The 15,912-nt window shown below is 42.4% G+C and overlaps 1 protein-coding gene across 1 annotated transcript in view; it reads right to left on the reverse strand.

Moving 5' to 3' along the window:
• Positions 1–14,958, reverse strand: part of SYNCRIP (synaptotagmin binding cytoplasmic RNA interacting protein) — a 17,116-nt gene extending 2,158 nt beyond the window's left edge. Inside the window, 11 exon segments of the mRNA XM_080999881.1 lie at positions 3,332–3,453; positions 4,610–4,759; positions 6,417–6,581; positions 6,583–6,623; positions 7,601–7,736; positions 9,765–9,941; positions 10,029–10,142; positions 11,978–12,085; positions 12,222–12,340; positions 13,033–13,192; positions 14,651–14,958. Coding sequence (XP_080856007.1) covers positions 3,332–3,453; positions 4,610–4,759; positions 6,417–6,581; positions 6,583–6,623; positions 7,601–7,736; positions 9,765–9,941; positions 10,029–10,142; positions 11,978–12,085; positions 12,222–12,340; positions 13,033–13,180 — 1,280 coding nt within the window. The 5' untranslated portion in view covers positions 13,181–13,192; positions 14,651–14,958.
• Positions 14,959–15,912: the final 954 nt, after the last annotated feature.

Here is a 15,912-nt window from a genome sequence, read left to right on the forward strand (position 1 = left end):
CCTACTCTGTGTAGGCCCTTTCAGCATCTTACAGCAGAATCCTCCAGCTGCTGAAAATTAACAGATTGAACCCAAATAACCCAGATTTTGGAGTGCTATCAACCAGAGAATAAGTTACACTAGACAACTAAAGCTTTCTTTAGAAATTTATCCATGAAACAGCTGTATGAACTGCTCCCACCCTTCTCTACCCCAATCTTCCTGAGTGGGAAATATTTTTTAATGAAACATTTACAGTCCTCATTATCAGAAAGGGAACAGGGTCAGCACATACATCTCTACATCCCTTCCATGGACAGAGAATGCCTGAAATGGGCTAGTCACAGACTAACAGGGAATACAGAAAGACCCATGAACAAGAAGGAGGGGGCAGGGAAAGAGATGCAGGGCCCCTTCCTAATTTCAAAAACTACCACAGCGTAGACATGTTTCAAAATTGACTAAAGACACCATTTGCTGATGCTTTAGTGTGGAATAGGGAGCAAAGACAGAAGCACCTGCCCAAGAGACATTAACAGCATGAGAAGTAGGAGAGTCACTGTCCACCAAATAATAATTAAGGGATATGAACTGCATGAAGAGAGGGAGCAGGTTCAAGCCAAAGAGAATATACATGAGCACAAAGCAGAAAGAAAGAGGACACTTGGGGCTGGATAACTATTAGGGCTGTGCACATACACGCCAAATCCAGCACTTTGAATAGACACCAAATCAATTCAGAGGCCAGTCCAAATTCGTAATCAGGGTTTAAATCCTTCACCCCCATCATTATTTAACCCTCTGTTCACCAGCTATTGAGCAGGGAATTCAACCTTGCTGGGTGTTGCTTCGCCACCACATTTCATGCAGGGAACATGCTAATGAAGCAGAACCTGCCTGCCTCCCCACCCAATTATGACAGTCTCAAATTGCTCCAAGTGAGTCAACTTGACCAGGGGTGTCTCAAACCAATCTGGCCAGAGCCTAGATCTGCCCAGATGTGTTCAGGATTTAGTCAAATGTAAGTGTAGCTTTACAAATGTGCTAGCAGTATTACTACTGCTGCACCACCAGGAGGGTACAACCCGCATGGAAACTCAGAAGGCCTCTATCTCAATTAGTTGTGATACAGTAAGTATAGGCAGTGACCATTTTGCATGGGAGTTCCATTCCTGGCCTCCACACACGTCAGTGGAGCACCTCTTGCCCTCTTCCAGGTCCAAAAGGACCCACGCACTTGCAGTCGCATGTTAACTGGTCAAGCGCAAAACTGGACTATCTCACTGTAGCAGTGCAGGGGACAGCATGTGCAAATCAAGCCTCACTGCCACTACTTTTCATAAATTAGCCATATGTGATGCAAAATGATAGCTCTGAGGACTACCTAGTGTAGAGATGAATGGTGCTATCGGAAAGCCTCTTTGAACATGCACTTTCATTGACAGAATACATTCTAAGGGTAGATATGCCAACTAAAATGAGATTACAAACTAGCAGTAAATAAGCCTTGGATGTAATCAGAGCATGCACCATTCATAATTGAAAACCAGCAGTATAATCAAATTCAATCTGTTGTTCTATAAACAGCTAACATATATACAGTGGTACCCCACAAGACGAATGCCTCGCAAGACGGAAAACCCGCTAGACGAAATGGTTTTCCGTTTTTGAGTTGCTTCGCAGGACGAATTTCCCTATGGGCTTGCTTCGCAAGACGAAATGTCTTGCGAGTCTTGAGATTTTTTTCGCTTCCCCCCCCCTTTTTCTAAGCCGCTAAGCCGCTAATAGCCTTTTAGTAGCTAAGCCGCTAAGCCTTTAATAGCCGCTAAACCGCTAATCGGGTTGCTTCGCAAGACGAAATGTCTTGCGAGTCTTGAGATTTTTTTCGCTTTCCCCCCCTTTTTCTAAGCCGCTAAGCCGCTAATAGCCTTTTAGCAGCTAAGCCGCTAAGCCTTTAATAGCCGCTAAACCGCTAATAGCGCTAATCGGGTTGCTTCGCAAGACGAAAAAACCGCTAGACGAAGACACTCGCGGAACGGATTAATTTCGTACATGCTCATGGTTGCCTAAGACCTGGAACCACCACCAGGAGTTGCATCATTTCCATTTTGAGTTGCATCCAACACTGTCTCTGCACCCACAGAATGGACTTCCACTCACATAGAGCAAGTTCAGTCCTCCCTGTACCAACAAAATCTGATTTGGATGTTCCAGAGAATGAGGAAACGGGGTGCAGCACTGCAGGGGAAAGGCCAAGTCCCAATGAGCAAACCCAAATCTCCCATAAAGCTGTGTTTTGCCTTTTGTGATTAGCACATCTTTTACAGTTCTTGTAAAGCAATGCTTGAGACACATGAATATTTGTAACTCTTCCTTTTAATTTATTCCAGAAATGCAAATAAAAGGCTGACATTCAATGGTGTCCATCCACCAGCAGATTTCCCATCCCCACTGCAGCTCCCCATGCTCCCAAAATCTCCTTCGGTGTTGGGGACACTCCAGAACAGATTTGGAGGCGGTGAGGGCTGCAGTGGGAAGAGGAAATGTATGTCTTGCTGCACAAGTAGAAATATACTTGTACAACATTGGATGTGGTGTAGAAACAGCTGAGATAGCTACTAGGATGACAAATAAACAGTGGGGGGAAAGGAGTATATTATTTATGGTATACAGTTTGTCCCCCACAAGGAGTGTTACACACGTGTTCCTGTCATACCACAAAATGTGCACAGGATTTCAGTCTAAATTTTCTAAAATTATTGGATAGAATATTGTCAGCAGTCAATTATTGTGTCATGAAAAACCACAGAGGATACACAAAATTGCAACACAAAGCTTAAGGTGAGGATTAGTAACAAAGAACTAAAGCTTCTAAATACTGAATGCAGTGAATGTAGGAGAATAAAATAAGCAGAAATTCATAGACCCAGAGACACTTTCTGATCAGCTACATGTCCTTATTGCTTTTTCCACTTTTTGTTATGGTATCTCGGGGGGGGGGGGGAGCTGCACTTGCATGATCACTTCTGAAGACATATTATTTTAAAAATGTACATACAGGCCTAAATAACGAACAGAACACTACTTCTCACCTGGAGATGTTATGTAGTTAACACAGTAATTCTCTCTCCACTTTTAAAAATAGACCAAAAGATGCAGGCTGCACTTTTATTTTTGGGAAAGCATGCATAAAGGGAAGTCGATATCTTGAGCAGTAGATGTCATCAAAGAACCCTACATTTTTTTACAAATGTTTCCATGGTATGTATGCTCAGCATACAGCAAGAACTGCAAACCCACAACACTTGTATAAGTGTCATTTAGTGTCAAATGCACACACTTTAGCACTTACATTTGATTTTTAGCAGCTTGTCTCTGCGCTTTCCGCTCTTTCCTCTTTTGATCAGGTGGCTTTGCAAAAACTATTTCTATATTTTCTCCTTCTAAATCTTTTCCATTCATTCCTTCCATTGCCTGTGGAGAATAGTTTTGAAATGCATATTGGCAATAAATTCTTCCAAAAACGTATTTTTTTTAATAATATGCAAAGAACGCAGACGATATGAATAGTAAGAGATGTTGAGTAGTAGTAAGAGATCTACCGCTGGTAGATATGTAGGGCATATAAGCCCACCTCCTGTCCACTAGAGGCCCTGTCTGAGGTCCTTTGATTTTTCCAATGTGTAGGTTTTCAAAAATACTCCTTGCAACCCATGAGGGCTTGAAACCAGATCTGCAAAAAGATCTGTGCTGCAAAGCAAACACTTGAAACTAAAGCAGCTACACATTCCCACAAAATAGGTTGCAAGGTAAAGTTGTTCAAAGTAAAAACAGAGAATAGGGAATTGTATTAACAAAGAGAACAAAATGTAATTCTTCACCTTTCAAATACTGAGATGACCAAAATTGGAAACTGCGTTTTCCCCTATGACAATTCTATTTTTATTTGGAGGGGAGGGTAGAAATGTAAATGGTTGCATTTGGTGTCATGATTAAGTTTAGAAAACTTCAGGTATATTTAGCCACTCTAACGCCTACTTGGACATGCAACACTTCATTTGCAAATAAAAGGGTCCCATTCATGAAACAGACAAGAGATGCAGCAGGGGTTCTCAATGAAGAAAGGTGATTTAACCAATTCCTCCTTCCTACTACAAGCCTCATGTCACTTCCTACCCAGTTCAGGGGTCTCCTAGACCTCCAGAGTGGCTTTTCAGGGGAAAGGCGTAAATGCCCAGGTTGGAGGTTTCTGTAAATGGAATTCCACTCATGAAAACTCTGGACTCAGCTGTTTCTGCACGGTGCACAAGGGTTTTAGAGTAGACTCTGGCTTAAAAATGAGCAGATCAGTGAACTGAACAGCCTGCATTCTATCCTTATTTTTAAAAGAGTATAGGACAAGGTAAGCATAGGAGAAGCAATGATTTTTCTACTTGGAGAGACAGACAGCAAAAATGAACACCAAACTTCTCAGAACATTAACAGCCAACTGCTGTATTCATATCACTTTAGAGCCCAAAACTACAGCACAAAGCTTTAAGCATTTTATAACACAAATGTTTTAGCTAAACATGTGACTTAAAAATAATTTGATCATGTAGCAGTAGCTGCACTGTTAATCAAAACCTACCTTTACAGCACCATCACGTTCATCAAAATGGATAAAAGCGTAATCTTTTAGCTTTTTCACTCGCTCCAGCTTTCCAAACTGACTAAAGGCCTTTTCTAGTATCTCCTCTGTGACTGAATTTGCAAGGTTCCGCACAAATAACACTTTCACCTAAAATAAAGCAATAAGGGTTAATTCAGACTACAATTTTGTTTCATTCTTTGAAATACCGGCATTTGCCAAGAGCACTTGGGATGTGCCGTTGAGTTGTATCAAACACTGCAAAAGCAACTTCCAGTCACCCAACAGGACCTTCATCCTCTTCTCATGCACACCCAAAATCTAGTCCTGTAGGTTCCCCTTAACCCTCAGAAGGTTTCGAAAGGGTTCAAGGGGATGCAGACAAGAAAGATCAAAGTTCTGTTGTGCACATTCTGGATCTCAATATTTACAAATTCCTATTATAAAGAATTCAGACAACATATTTCCCTAAAAGCTATTATTATTACTATTATTATTACTATTATTATTAACAACAACAACTCCATCCAATTTTTTTTCAAAGATGCTTATAGCTGGAAAAAAGCCTACTAGCTCCAAATGTATACTCATTCTTCCAACGTCACTTGGGATATGTAAGAGTGGTGGTATGTTGTTGCAAGTCCCAACACCCAAGTCCCTGGTTAGCTGCTGGACGGTACTGACATAGTTTCAGCATAGAAAGGCATCTGACTCTTGCCTAGAGCAGTCATCTGTCCCAGCAACGCACATTCACTATTCCCCCAGACTTTTACCTAATGTGGAAATGAAACCCAATTCCAGTAAATGATAATAAAGGATCCCAGTGATGAGACTTGGTGATTGCAGTGATGGGACTTGGTGATTTGAAGCCATCACCTACAACAATGGGGATACTAAGACTGGACAAAAAAGAAGGCAGGACTTGTACTGACAAAATGTAATGAGATAATGCAGTAAAGTTCTGTCCCTATCCTAACTGAAACTAGTTTTGTCATACTAGTCTGATAAATGCTGGTCATGCAAACACAAACAGGGCATTGAAATATGTCTCCTCCTCAGTTATGAGCCAAGTAAGCTTCAAGTTTACAATCCAATTTGTTTAAAAATTATTAAAAGCAGTGAAAATTCATATTATGATCCTATTTGCAAATTTTGTGTCATTCACCTGTTGTGTCACATGTTCACCTGTTGAGTTATCAGCTTTATATAGTTTGGTTGAAGATTTAAGTAAACTTTTGAGGCTTTCACAAATGTTCTTGCTCTGAGTGCAGAACAAGCCATTCAAGTTACTGTAAGAAAATCATTTCGCAAGCATTATTCCTTCTACAGCATTTGCAGTGTTTGAAACTCCCATTGTTGTAGGTGCATTTTGCAACAGGAAACTTCATTAGGGCAAGCAATTTCTGAGCTCTGAGCTCAGTACTGCGTCTAAGATTACAGAGTAAAACTACAAAGTGGAAGGAAAGGAGGACCTTTTTCTGCCTCCCCACTTCCAGCAACTGTTTGAAGACTGGAGAAGAGACCCTCTTAAGAATATTAGGGGGGTGGGCAGGGGAAAGACCAGACCATATGAAAAATGAACATATTTTAGCTGAAGTTCATTCATTTTCAGCTTTGCATTCTTCTTATAAAAAAGTGTGCCTTCCATTGTTGCACCCATAACCTAGGTTTAAGGTGTTGTTTAGCTCTTAGCTTTCATATCTCAGTTTCTAACACTGAGCATTTGCCATATGATACAGATTTAACAAAATAATCATAACTTTCAGCTTGCTATAACTTTTTTTTTAAAGTATCAGTTATCTTTTACCTTTGCCATGACTTCAGGATCTGGATCTTCTATAGGATCAGCCCATTCAACTGTTACCACATTACCCCAGACTTTCACTTTTCCGCTCATTAGCCTACGCCTGGCTTGTGCTGCAGTTTTATGATCTTCATATTCAAGGAAACAAAAGCCTCTATTCTTTTTTTTTGTCATCAGGTTGGTGATACAATATTACATCTGTGAGACCCTCTGAAATTGAAGCCAATCACATGAGTTAAGCAGTCATACAAATTTATTTAAAAAAAGAAGTAAAACTGTGACAATTCATCTTTTTACCCTAATATAATACAGTGGACTATTAGATTTGCTAAAATTCCCCAGTAAAATGTTAGAATTTCTTATATACCGTATTTTTCCGTGTATAACACGTCCCTGTGTAAAAGATGTGTATAATTTTTGGGGACTCCAAATTAAGAAAATGGGGGGAGCTTGCCAAGTGTATAAGACGAGCCCCAATTTTTAACCTAAAAAACCTAGTCTTATACACGGAAACATACGGTAGCTTATCTTCTGATGCTTTCCCCCACATATACCATGGCACTAACTGAAAACCAACAGAGAAAATTTAATTTACTCCCCATCAAAAGTACTTTTCTAGAAAGAAAGTCTGAACTGAACAAGAAAAGACTGCATATGTACAACACTTGCCTCTAATTTGGGGCTAGATATTTGACCAGTCAAATATTTTCAGCAACTGACCAGTATAGTATGTCTCTACTGAATGTCATGAATATTCCATGACATCGTAACAGCTTGGCTTCGTTTGCCCTTTATTTTATCTTAACACAGTATAGTGTGTTAACATAAAATAAAGGGCAAACGAAGCCAAGCTGTTACGATGTCATGGAATGTTCATGAATATTCTAAATGATTGACAATGAGATCTAGCTGAACTGAGCAAAATTACTCCTTTAATAATTTCTTCCAAACAGTCAAACTTACTGAATAAGAGGCTTTGAGTAAAACCTCCCTCAAGCAATGTATGACACAAGGATAGGCCACAGTCCCAGCTCATCTCTTTCTTACTGTCAAGAATATTCCTTATGATCTCAGTTTACAATGTCATCATCATTCAACATCAGCCGAAAGATGGTGAAAAAATTCATCACTGATCACTTGAATTATTTCCTTTTAAATTCACACACCCAAGATACAAAGTAACTTACCTGTTACTTTGCTAAATTCTTCAACTATCTGCTCCTTTGTTTTACTCTTAGGGATAGAGCCAACAAAGAGCCTATTATTGGCAACGGAGATACATACACCAATATGTTTTCCAGAGCGGATTTCATGATTGTTATACTAGAAGAAAGAAAGTAATATAGGGTAGGTCATCCAAAAGTGCTTATGCTTTTCCTTGCTTGCAAACTTTGAACTTTTACTTCTTTGCAGAAATATCACTCAATACAGAGTAGTATTTTTTTCAAAAGAGGAGCAAGTGCTTCAAGTACAGTGGTACCTAGGGTTAAGAACCTAATTCATTCTGGAGGTCCGTTCTTAACGTGAAACTGTTCTTAACATGAAGTACCACTTTAGCTAATGGGGCCTCCCACTGTCACCGTGCCGTCGGAGCTCGATTTCTGTTCTCATCCTGAAGCAAAGTTCTTAACCCAAGCTACTATTTCTAGGTTAGCGGAGTCTGTAACCTGAAGTACCACTGTATTGGGAGTGCACCATTTTCAGCAGCGTGGCTTCTAACCATGTGATAATGCAGTTACGTGGGCCACTAAATAGATGGTTCTATATGGCCCTGGGTTGCTTCTACCTACCTGATTAAAAGTAACTGGACACAGTATCAACAAACTGTATTGAGGCACTTTAAAGACTGACAATTTTAGTATGGGATTATATTATCATGGGCCTTGGTTCATAAAAGTTTACGCTATAATAATATTATATTTTTTTTAAATTGCCACAATGGGGTTTTTCTTGCGGCAACAGAATAACCTAGCTACCCTGTAAATGAGTACACTATGCTTGTCAGTTGTGTGGACACCACACACACACATACAAGAACCCTGGAAACTGTAGCTTACCCCTCACACACCTACAATTCCTAGCACCCTTAAACTACAGCTCTTAAGATTATTTGGGGGAAATGATCTTCAAAGACACCTTGGGTTAAACCCTATGTGTTGCTCTAATCCTAGATCTGAGAAAAGCAGCAACAGTGGTACCTGAGCACAACTATTCTCTGCCTTTCATCTCCTAATACACAAAATGTTGCTTAGTTTCAAAGAAACCAACTACATCCTGCATTGCAGCAGGATCCTCTCCCACCGGAAACACACATCAATATAAAGTGGAGTAGAAGGCATCCTTACCATACTTCAGTAATTGTACAAGCCATCTCACTCTGTGAGGAAAAGTTAAGCCTAAGACTACCTATGGAGCTACTTGGCTTTTGCTAAGTGTCCCACTGTTCTTGTTTTGACTATGAGCAAAGGATGACCTTGTCAATCTCTCTCCCCAGATACTGCTCCCCTTGACCCTTTATGCCAGTGCTCATTCCCTGAATTGCAAGTCAGAGACCAAGGATATGCTATAATCCTTAAGTAGAAAAGCAAAAGAGGGAACAGAGACCATGGAGAACGATCCCTCGTTTTAAGTAGAGTGGGACAATTAGATTACTTTAATATCAAATTAAGCCACTTGAAGGCACTGCACACTATACCAATTTAGTGTACCATGTAACACTACAGTACATTCAACATTAGAGACCATAATCAAAATTTTAATTACGGGTGTGGAACTTTAAGCTAAAAAAATGGTACTTCATAAGCCCAGTCACTAGCCTGGATCTTTTTCAAGCAAGTAAGACAGAAATCTTTTGTAAAATGGTAGGCAGCTAGTTTTCTTTCAGGTCAAGGGTCATGTTTCTTAGCCTTTAAAAAGAACTTGTTCAAAATCCTGCTCTTCATGCAATAATTCCATTTTCCCCACATCTATGATATTCTAACATATAACCACTAATAGAATTAGAAAAGATATTGTACAGTATGAGCTCACTTAACCCAAGACATAATTCCATGTACACATGTGTAAGACTGCACTGTAAGCATTTCCATTTCTGCGATCCTTGACGCTCACAGGGATGGAAGAAAAAAAAGAACAAACAGCATATAACATAACAAACTGAATAAATAAGTTAAAGGAACTCTTACAACTGCTTAACTAAAAGAGGTTCTGGAGGTCACGAGACCTAAACAATTCTAATCTATACATCATGATGTACACCATAGAGTATACTTTCAGCCACTGCCAGGGATTTTTGTACTTGCTTTTAGATAAAGGGGTGATCCTAAAAGAATGCAGTAAGAAAAATCTTACCAGTTTAACAGCTTCCTGAGCTGCCTCTTTGTTACAAAAAGTGACAAAAGCGTATCCTCTGTTTAAGCCTGTCAGAGGGTCCATCATTAAGCGAAGATCCCATATAGGCCCTGCTTTCTCAAATAATGGAACCAGTTCATCCTCAAATAAGTCCCTTGGAATCTTACCCACAAATATCTGTAACAAAAAAACATATTTTAAAAAGGATCACACATACGGGTAGCAAGGACACACCACCCCATCATAAAATGTGATGCTGCTTACCTCAGTGCCAACAGAAGGCTGTTGTCCTGAGTAGACACACTCTGGGGGAGGACCACCATATTTTCTTTGTCCAGTAGTCACATCAAGTGTGTAACCCGTTCTCTCCAAAAGTGCCTTCAAATTTAAGTTTAGAGTTTTAAATAAAGTCTGTTTACCAAGTAATTAAACGGTCTAATTAAAATAGGAAAAGGAGACAAATGTTTGCAATGAAATAATCTTTGACACTTATGTTTTAAGAGCGACTTGCATTCCCTCAGCTTTGAGTATGTCTGAGTAGTTACTAATTTTGAGCAAATTTGATTTTTGCTTTGAGCAAATTTGATTTTTGCACAAAAACACACCCTTCCGAAAAAACCTATTGTACATTTCAATCCTAAATCCTGTGTGCAAAGCTTCTCAAAGTCAGTTTTGCTTCCTTCGCCAGGTGCCTTCTGTTTGCATAGGCAGCTGTTATGCCAAGAATCCTACACTTATCCCACCAAATGAAGGCCTGTTTGTGCCTCACTGCAGGGCAGTTCTCAAACTTTTTTCTCTGGGCCACTTTCAGAATTAAAATTTGCTTGCACCACCCTGAATTTTGTATTGATAAGAAACACATGGGGAAACTGAAATAAACAACTCCTAGCAGTGCTTGATTTATAAAACAGAACACAACTACTTTATAATGTGATCACTGGACATCCATAAAGTATAAAACAACGCAGCTGTATAAGAACATTAATCATTCCCAAATATAATACTGATTATCCTTGAATCTTCCCATCACACTTGCCACACCAGTGTGGCACACCACACCCTGTGAGAACCACTACTGTAGGACATCAGCAGCCTTCTCTAGGCCATACACAGAGCCTGTTTCAATTGAGAATAGGTGTGCCCTCTGAATTTGGAGCGCATGCTAGAAGTGAAGCATGGAGAGACCTCAAGTTTAAAAGAATACGCCTAATAAAACATAGCATGCCTAGTAGAGCAGCAGCACAATAAGCTTGGAAGTGTCTAGGTCACTTTTTATGGAAGGCCACTCTTCCCCCTCCTCCAAATTGTATGATGAATTAGCATAAACATGCATGCTTCAATCAACACTAAGCCTGCCCTACAGTCCTGGGGACATGCATACTTCAGTTTGACTAAAGAGATTAAATACTGCTCAGTATTTCATTAGCTCTTTGTGAATGAAATAATGGATAAAATGTATTGGAATTCCAGTACTGAGTACTCAAAAAACAAATGCAAGCAAGCCATGGAAAAATATATGTACTGTGTGCAAATGCTACATTCAATTGCTTTTCTACAGTTTCTGTACTTGATTGTTGTGGGCTTTCACACAATAAAAAGTTACTCTATCAAAAGATATAATTTCTCATGGTAGAATAAGCTGAAGTATTTGCGGTATACTTCAATAGTCATGAAGCACTGAAGTCTTTCCAGTGTCAGGCTGTACTAAACTTCCAACTGCTGGCTGATACAATTTAATCTCAAATTACAGTGCCAATAGTGATGATTCATGACCCGTCTATATAAAAACAGATGTGAATGTATATCTATTAAAAGCAATAAAGAGAAAGCCTACAAATCATGATGCCAATATTAAATGTATAGACTGGGTACAAAAACCGCCATTCTATAACAATTTGTGGCATAGTGCTAGTGGCACAAATCAGATGTCAGAGGTACTTTCACAATTGCACCCTGCTAACATCTCCCTCTGCAGAATGCAGAACAGGACCTGTATCCAGAGACTTTTTCCAAGAGTAAAATATGGACAAATACTGTGCAGAGGAATCTAAATAAGGGTAAGCTGCTCTTATAGAAATGTCAACTGGCAAGCACCAATGAAGGGATGACCAAGAAAAATATTGTTAAAAAAATACTTCAACACAAATCATTCTTATACAACCACAGAAATTAGCACTAAAGACATAAGCATACCGGCCTATAATGAAACATACCTTGATTTTTGCCTCATCTGGTCCTTTGCTAGAATCTGCCACTTTGGTCCCTTGTTTTTCTCGCTGTCTATATGTCTTCATGACGCCACATAAAAAGGCACTTTTGTTCTACAAAGATTACACAAATAACATGTAAGGGCTGAATTTTAAATCAATCATCCTGACTTGTTCATGTTTTTCACATGTGCTAGTACAAACTGTAGTACTATCAAGGAACAGAAATGCCACTATAGTAGTACATTACCTGAACATGTGAGAGATCACTGTCTTTAAACTGCTGAAGCACTGCCAATGCACCTTCTTCATTAAATTCCTTTAAAGCTTCAATAGCTCTTTCATCTAAATCACTGTGAGCAACTAGCCCTAGAAAAAGAAATATTATATTCTAGCATTTTTAGTTATTTCATTTCAGAAGCAGATCCACTGATCAGAGGCCCATTTCAGGATTTCCCCTTTACTTAAAAAGTTGCTTTAATCTACAAATGTACTGTAATACATATGCTGATATTTGTTAAGTTTTGACAAACTCTGAAAAGTCATAATTTTGCATAAACAGTTGACTCAACTTGAGCAGTGATTCTCAGTACTTTTCTGCCTCTTAAGGAAACTGTTTAAAAAGACTAAAGCACTCAAACAATTCTATTGGTCTCCAAAACTGAGCTTCAGAACATGACTGAAAACACAGTAGCCTTTGCACCCACAGGTTCAAACATTAAATCAGGTATCCTCCAGAAGAGATGCTTATGATTACTGCCTCACTTAGTACACAGTGCTCCAAAGACAAATATAATCCACTATGAAGTCTTCCTACTGCCTGAAGTACAACTGCATTCCCCTACCACCACCCATTCACTCAGTACCACAGACTAACCTACAGCAGCATAAATGCCACATTATCGTTTATCATCCAAACACTTGCTAAGAAGACTGCAGTCCCCATCTTTGGTTTTTTGTTTTTTGTTTGGAAACCACAAAAAGTTGCTATTTTAGCCCAAAGCAAGGAAAAGTCCAATAGAAAATATTGAAAATGTGACTTTGCAAGTTTTACATCTTACCTGCAACGTAAATTTCATCTAGTTTTTCAGCAACTTTCTGTGGTAAACCAGCATCAAGCAATGTCTGGAAATGCTCAGAATGGGTAACTGCAGCAGAAGTATCCATCGGCTCTTCAGTACCATTCCCATTAACATGTTCAGAAGCCATGTTTCCAGATATCTGTTCAAATGCAATAAGCATCATAATTAAGCTATAAACCTTAAAGCCGAACTATTGGTGTATCAGTCAATACATGCAGCTACCTGCTAGGGACTCGCAGAGTGTAAGCCGTTTTCCCTACTACTTTTGCAATCAGAAAGCACGCAAGGCTTTTTCAACAGAAAGACTAATAGTGCAAAGGCATACCCTATAACCAAAGCCTAGCGAGGATATTAAGATTTTATTGCAGATTTTACACAATCCAGCCGAACTCTCTAGCTCACCTCCCTTCTCTATCTCTCTAAAACGCCCTAAGCAGCTCTTGGAGAAGTTAGAAATGGAACAAGAAGCAAAAGGCGCGGAAGAACGTGCAGCCACCAACGCGCGACACAGCCACTGCCATTCCCTGCTGCTTTTACCCGAATCGCTTCATTCAACCCTTCGCACCTCTCGCGAAATCCCGTTCCGCTGCCTACGCTACAGCTTCTTCCCGCCTCTTTGACAGGGCCTAAAAGCAACCAGGCGAAAGGAACAAAGCGCTTCCCAGTCCGCACCCAGCCCAAGCGGCGGCAGCCGCCATATGTCCGCTGGAAACACGTGCTCGGCGCGTTCAAATGTCTTACAACTTCCTCCAGCGACCAACTTCCCTCCACCCCACCCCACCCCCCCTCCCGGAAAAGCAGCCTGTCCCTCCTCCTCCTCCACTTTTCCCTCCGGGAGAAGAATTGCAACACCCTGGGCCCGATTTCGCCATGTGGAAAGAACGGGGGGGGGGCGGACAAAAATGACTGCTTTCCCATGGCTTTCCTCCTCCCGCCGGGTAAAAACACGCACGCACAGAATCAAGACCCTCCCTCCCTTCTTCCCACCATGCTTCTTCCAACTCGAGCGTTGGAAAGACACGGATCCCAGGCTCCGGCCCGTTACGTGACACGAGGCACGCGGCAAAACCCCACCACCACCATTGAAAAAAGAAGTCGTCCCGCAGCCACATTGGCATCGGCTGCGGCTGCCTGCCCTGCTCCTTCCAGCCTTCCCACCATGTCCCACCCCACCCCGGAGGCGCCTCGTGGCCAATGAATGGCGCTGCCGCCTGGACAATGAGGCAGCTGGAGCCCCTCGCGGGAGGGAGAGGGGGGGCGAGCAGGGAGGGCTTCCCCTCGTTCCCCTCCACATCGTGCGGCCTAGCGGCACCCGCCGTCCAGCGTGGCTAAGTGCCGGGAGAAGCTGCGCGGGACAGGGCCGCCGCCGCCGGCCTCTTTTGTTTATCCAAGCTCCCACCCCGCCGGAACCGGCCGGGCGGCAGGCTGCCTCCCGCTCTCCCTCCGTTTTCCACGGGCTCCCGGCCCGCTCCTCCCGGGGAGAACCTTCTCTTCGGGCCCCTTCTTTCTCTCCACCCCCACAGCCATCCCCCTCCCGCCGACTCTCCCTCTCCCCTCCCTTCTCCACAGCGCCTGACGAGCCCCGGTGGCTGCTGACCTGTGTGGGGCGAGCGGCAGGGGCTGGCGGCGGCGGCGGGGGAGGGACGACGAGCGGCGCGCGAAAGGGCTCCGGAGAGGGAGGGGTGGCGCGGGCGGGGGGCGCGGTTGCGGAGCTGCCCCTTCTCCGCTCCCTCAGCGTGTCCTGAGAATGTGGCAGGAGCCTGCGTAAAATGGCGGCCGCTCGAGCGCTCACGCCGCTGCTGGCACCAACCAACCCCAGCCCCCTTCCACTCGGCTCAGGCAGGGCGGGGAGAAGCCAGGAGGAGGGAGGGAGGAGGAGGCGCCGCCGCCGCCGTCGTGTGAGGGAGAGAGAGAACGCGCGCGCGCTGGCGCAGCCCCAACGCCGGGGTCTCCCGAGCAGATCCACAAGGGTTATCGCCCCGCCCGCTAACTTTGGCAAAGCTAGATTCTTAGGCAAGGCGGCGGACCAATGGGAGGCCGCGCATGCGCCTACGGCAGCCAGACGGTGGCTGGCGGTCCTCGGCACGCTGTAACGTTGCGGAAGGCGAGAGAAAAGAACGTTCCGTGCGCTGCTGCCCGCCTCCGTTGCGCGCGCGCCCCCTGCCCTGCCGCCGCCGCCCGCTCTTTGGGCGACTCCTAATTAGCGCTCCGGGAAACTCGCGCACGTTCAAGAACTGAGGGAACTTTCGCGTTCTGAACGTGCCGTAGTTATTTCGGATTGTCACGGCTATTGCAATAAACTTCTTGACGATTAGTGCAATGTTGCTTTTACGCTTCGTTACGTTGTTTAATTTTTGCGTATACTGTGTATTAGATATATATTTAATTTGTGGGGGTTTTTTAAAGTTCGGCGTAAAGTCGTTCGGGGAACCTGGATGTGTACCAGAAGTTGCTGTTGAATAAAAATGTAGTTAACCGGCACTGCAGTTAAGACATAACAGCGAAACTCGACATTCCATTTTAAAAAATAATAATTGCACACACTATCATAGCCTAGCAAAGCTTGGTACTATTCAATTTAAAATTAGTAACAGTAGTAGCAGTAACTAATAATAATTATATTGTCAAGTAGATAAACAGCTTTAAACAGGAAGAAGAGTCACTGCTGCCAGTTAATGCTACTTTCCGTACACTCCTGAATTCCCATGAAGGGCAGCTGAGGTAAAGTTGAGCTGAATCCTCAGTTCCCAGGAAGGCCAGCTGAGGGACAGCTGAATTGTGAAGACTATTTTTTCCCCATTATGGGAGGTGGTAGGGACAGGACAGTTAGGCTAGTGTCTAAAGCAGGGGTGGGGGTGG

Source organism: Podarcis pityusensis (genome assembly GCF_964106645.2).
Source record: "Podarcis pityusensis genome assembly, chromosome: 3".
In the NCBI taxonomy this organism is placed as follows: Eukaryota; Metazoa; Chordata; class Lepidosauria; order Squamata; family Lacertidae; genus Podarcis; species Podarcis pityusensis.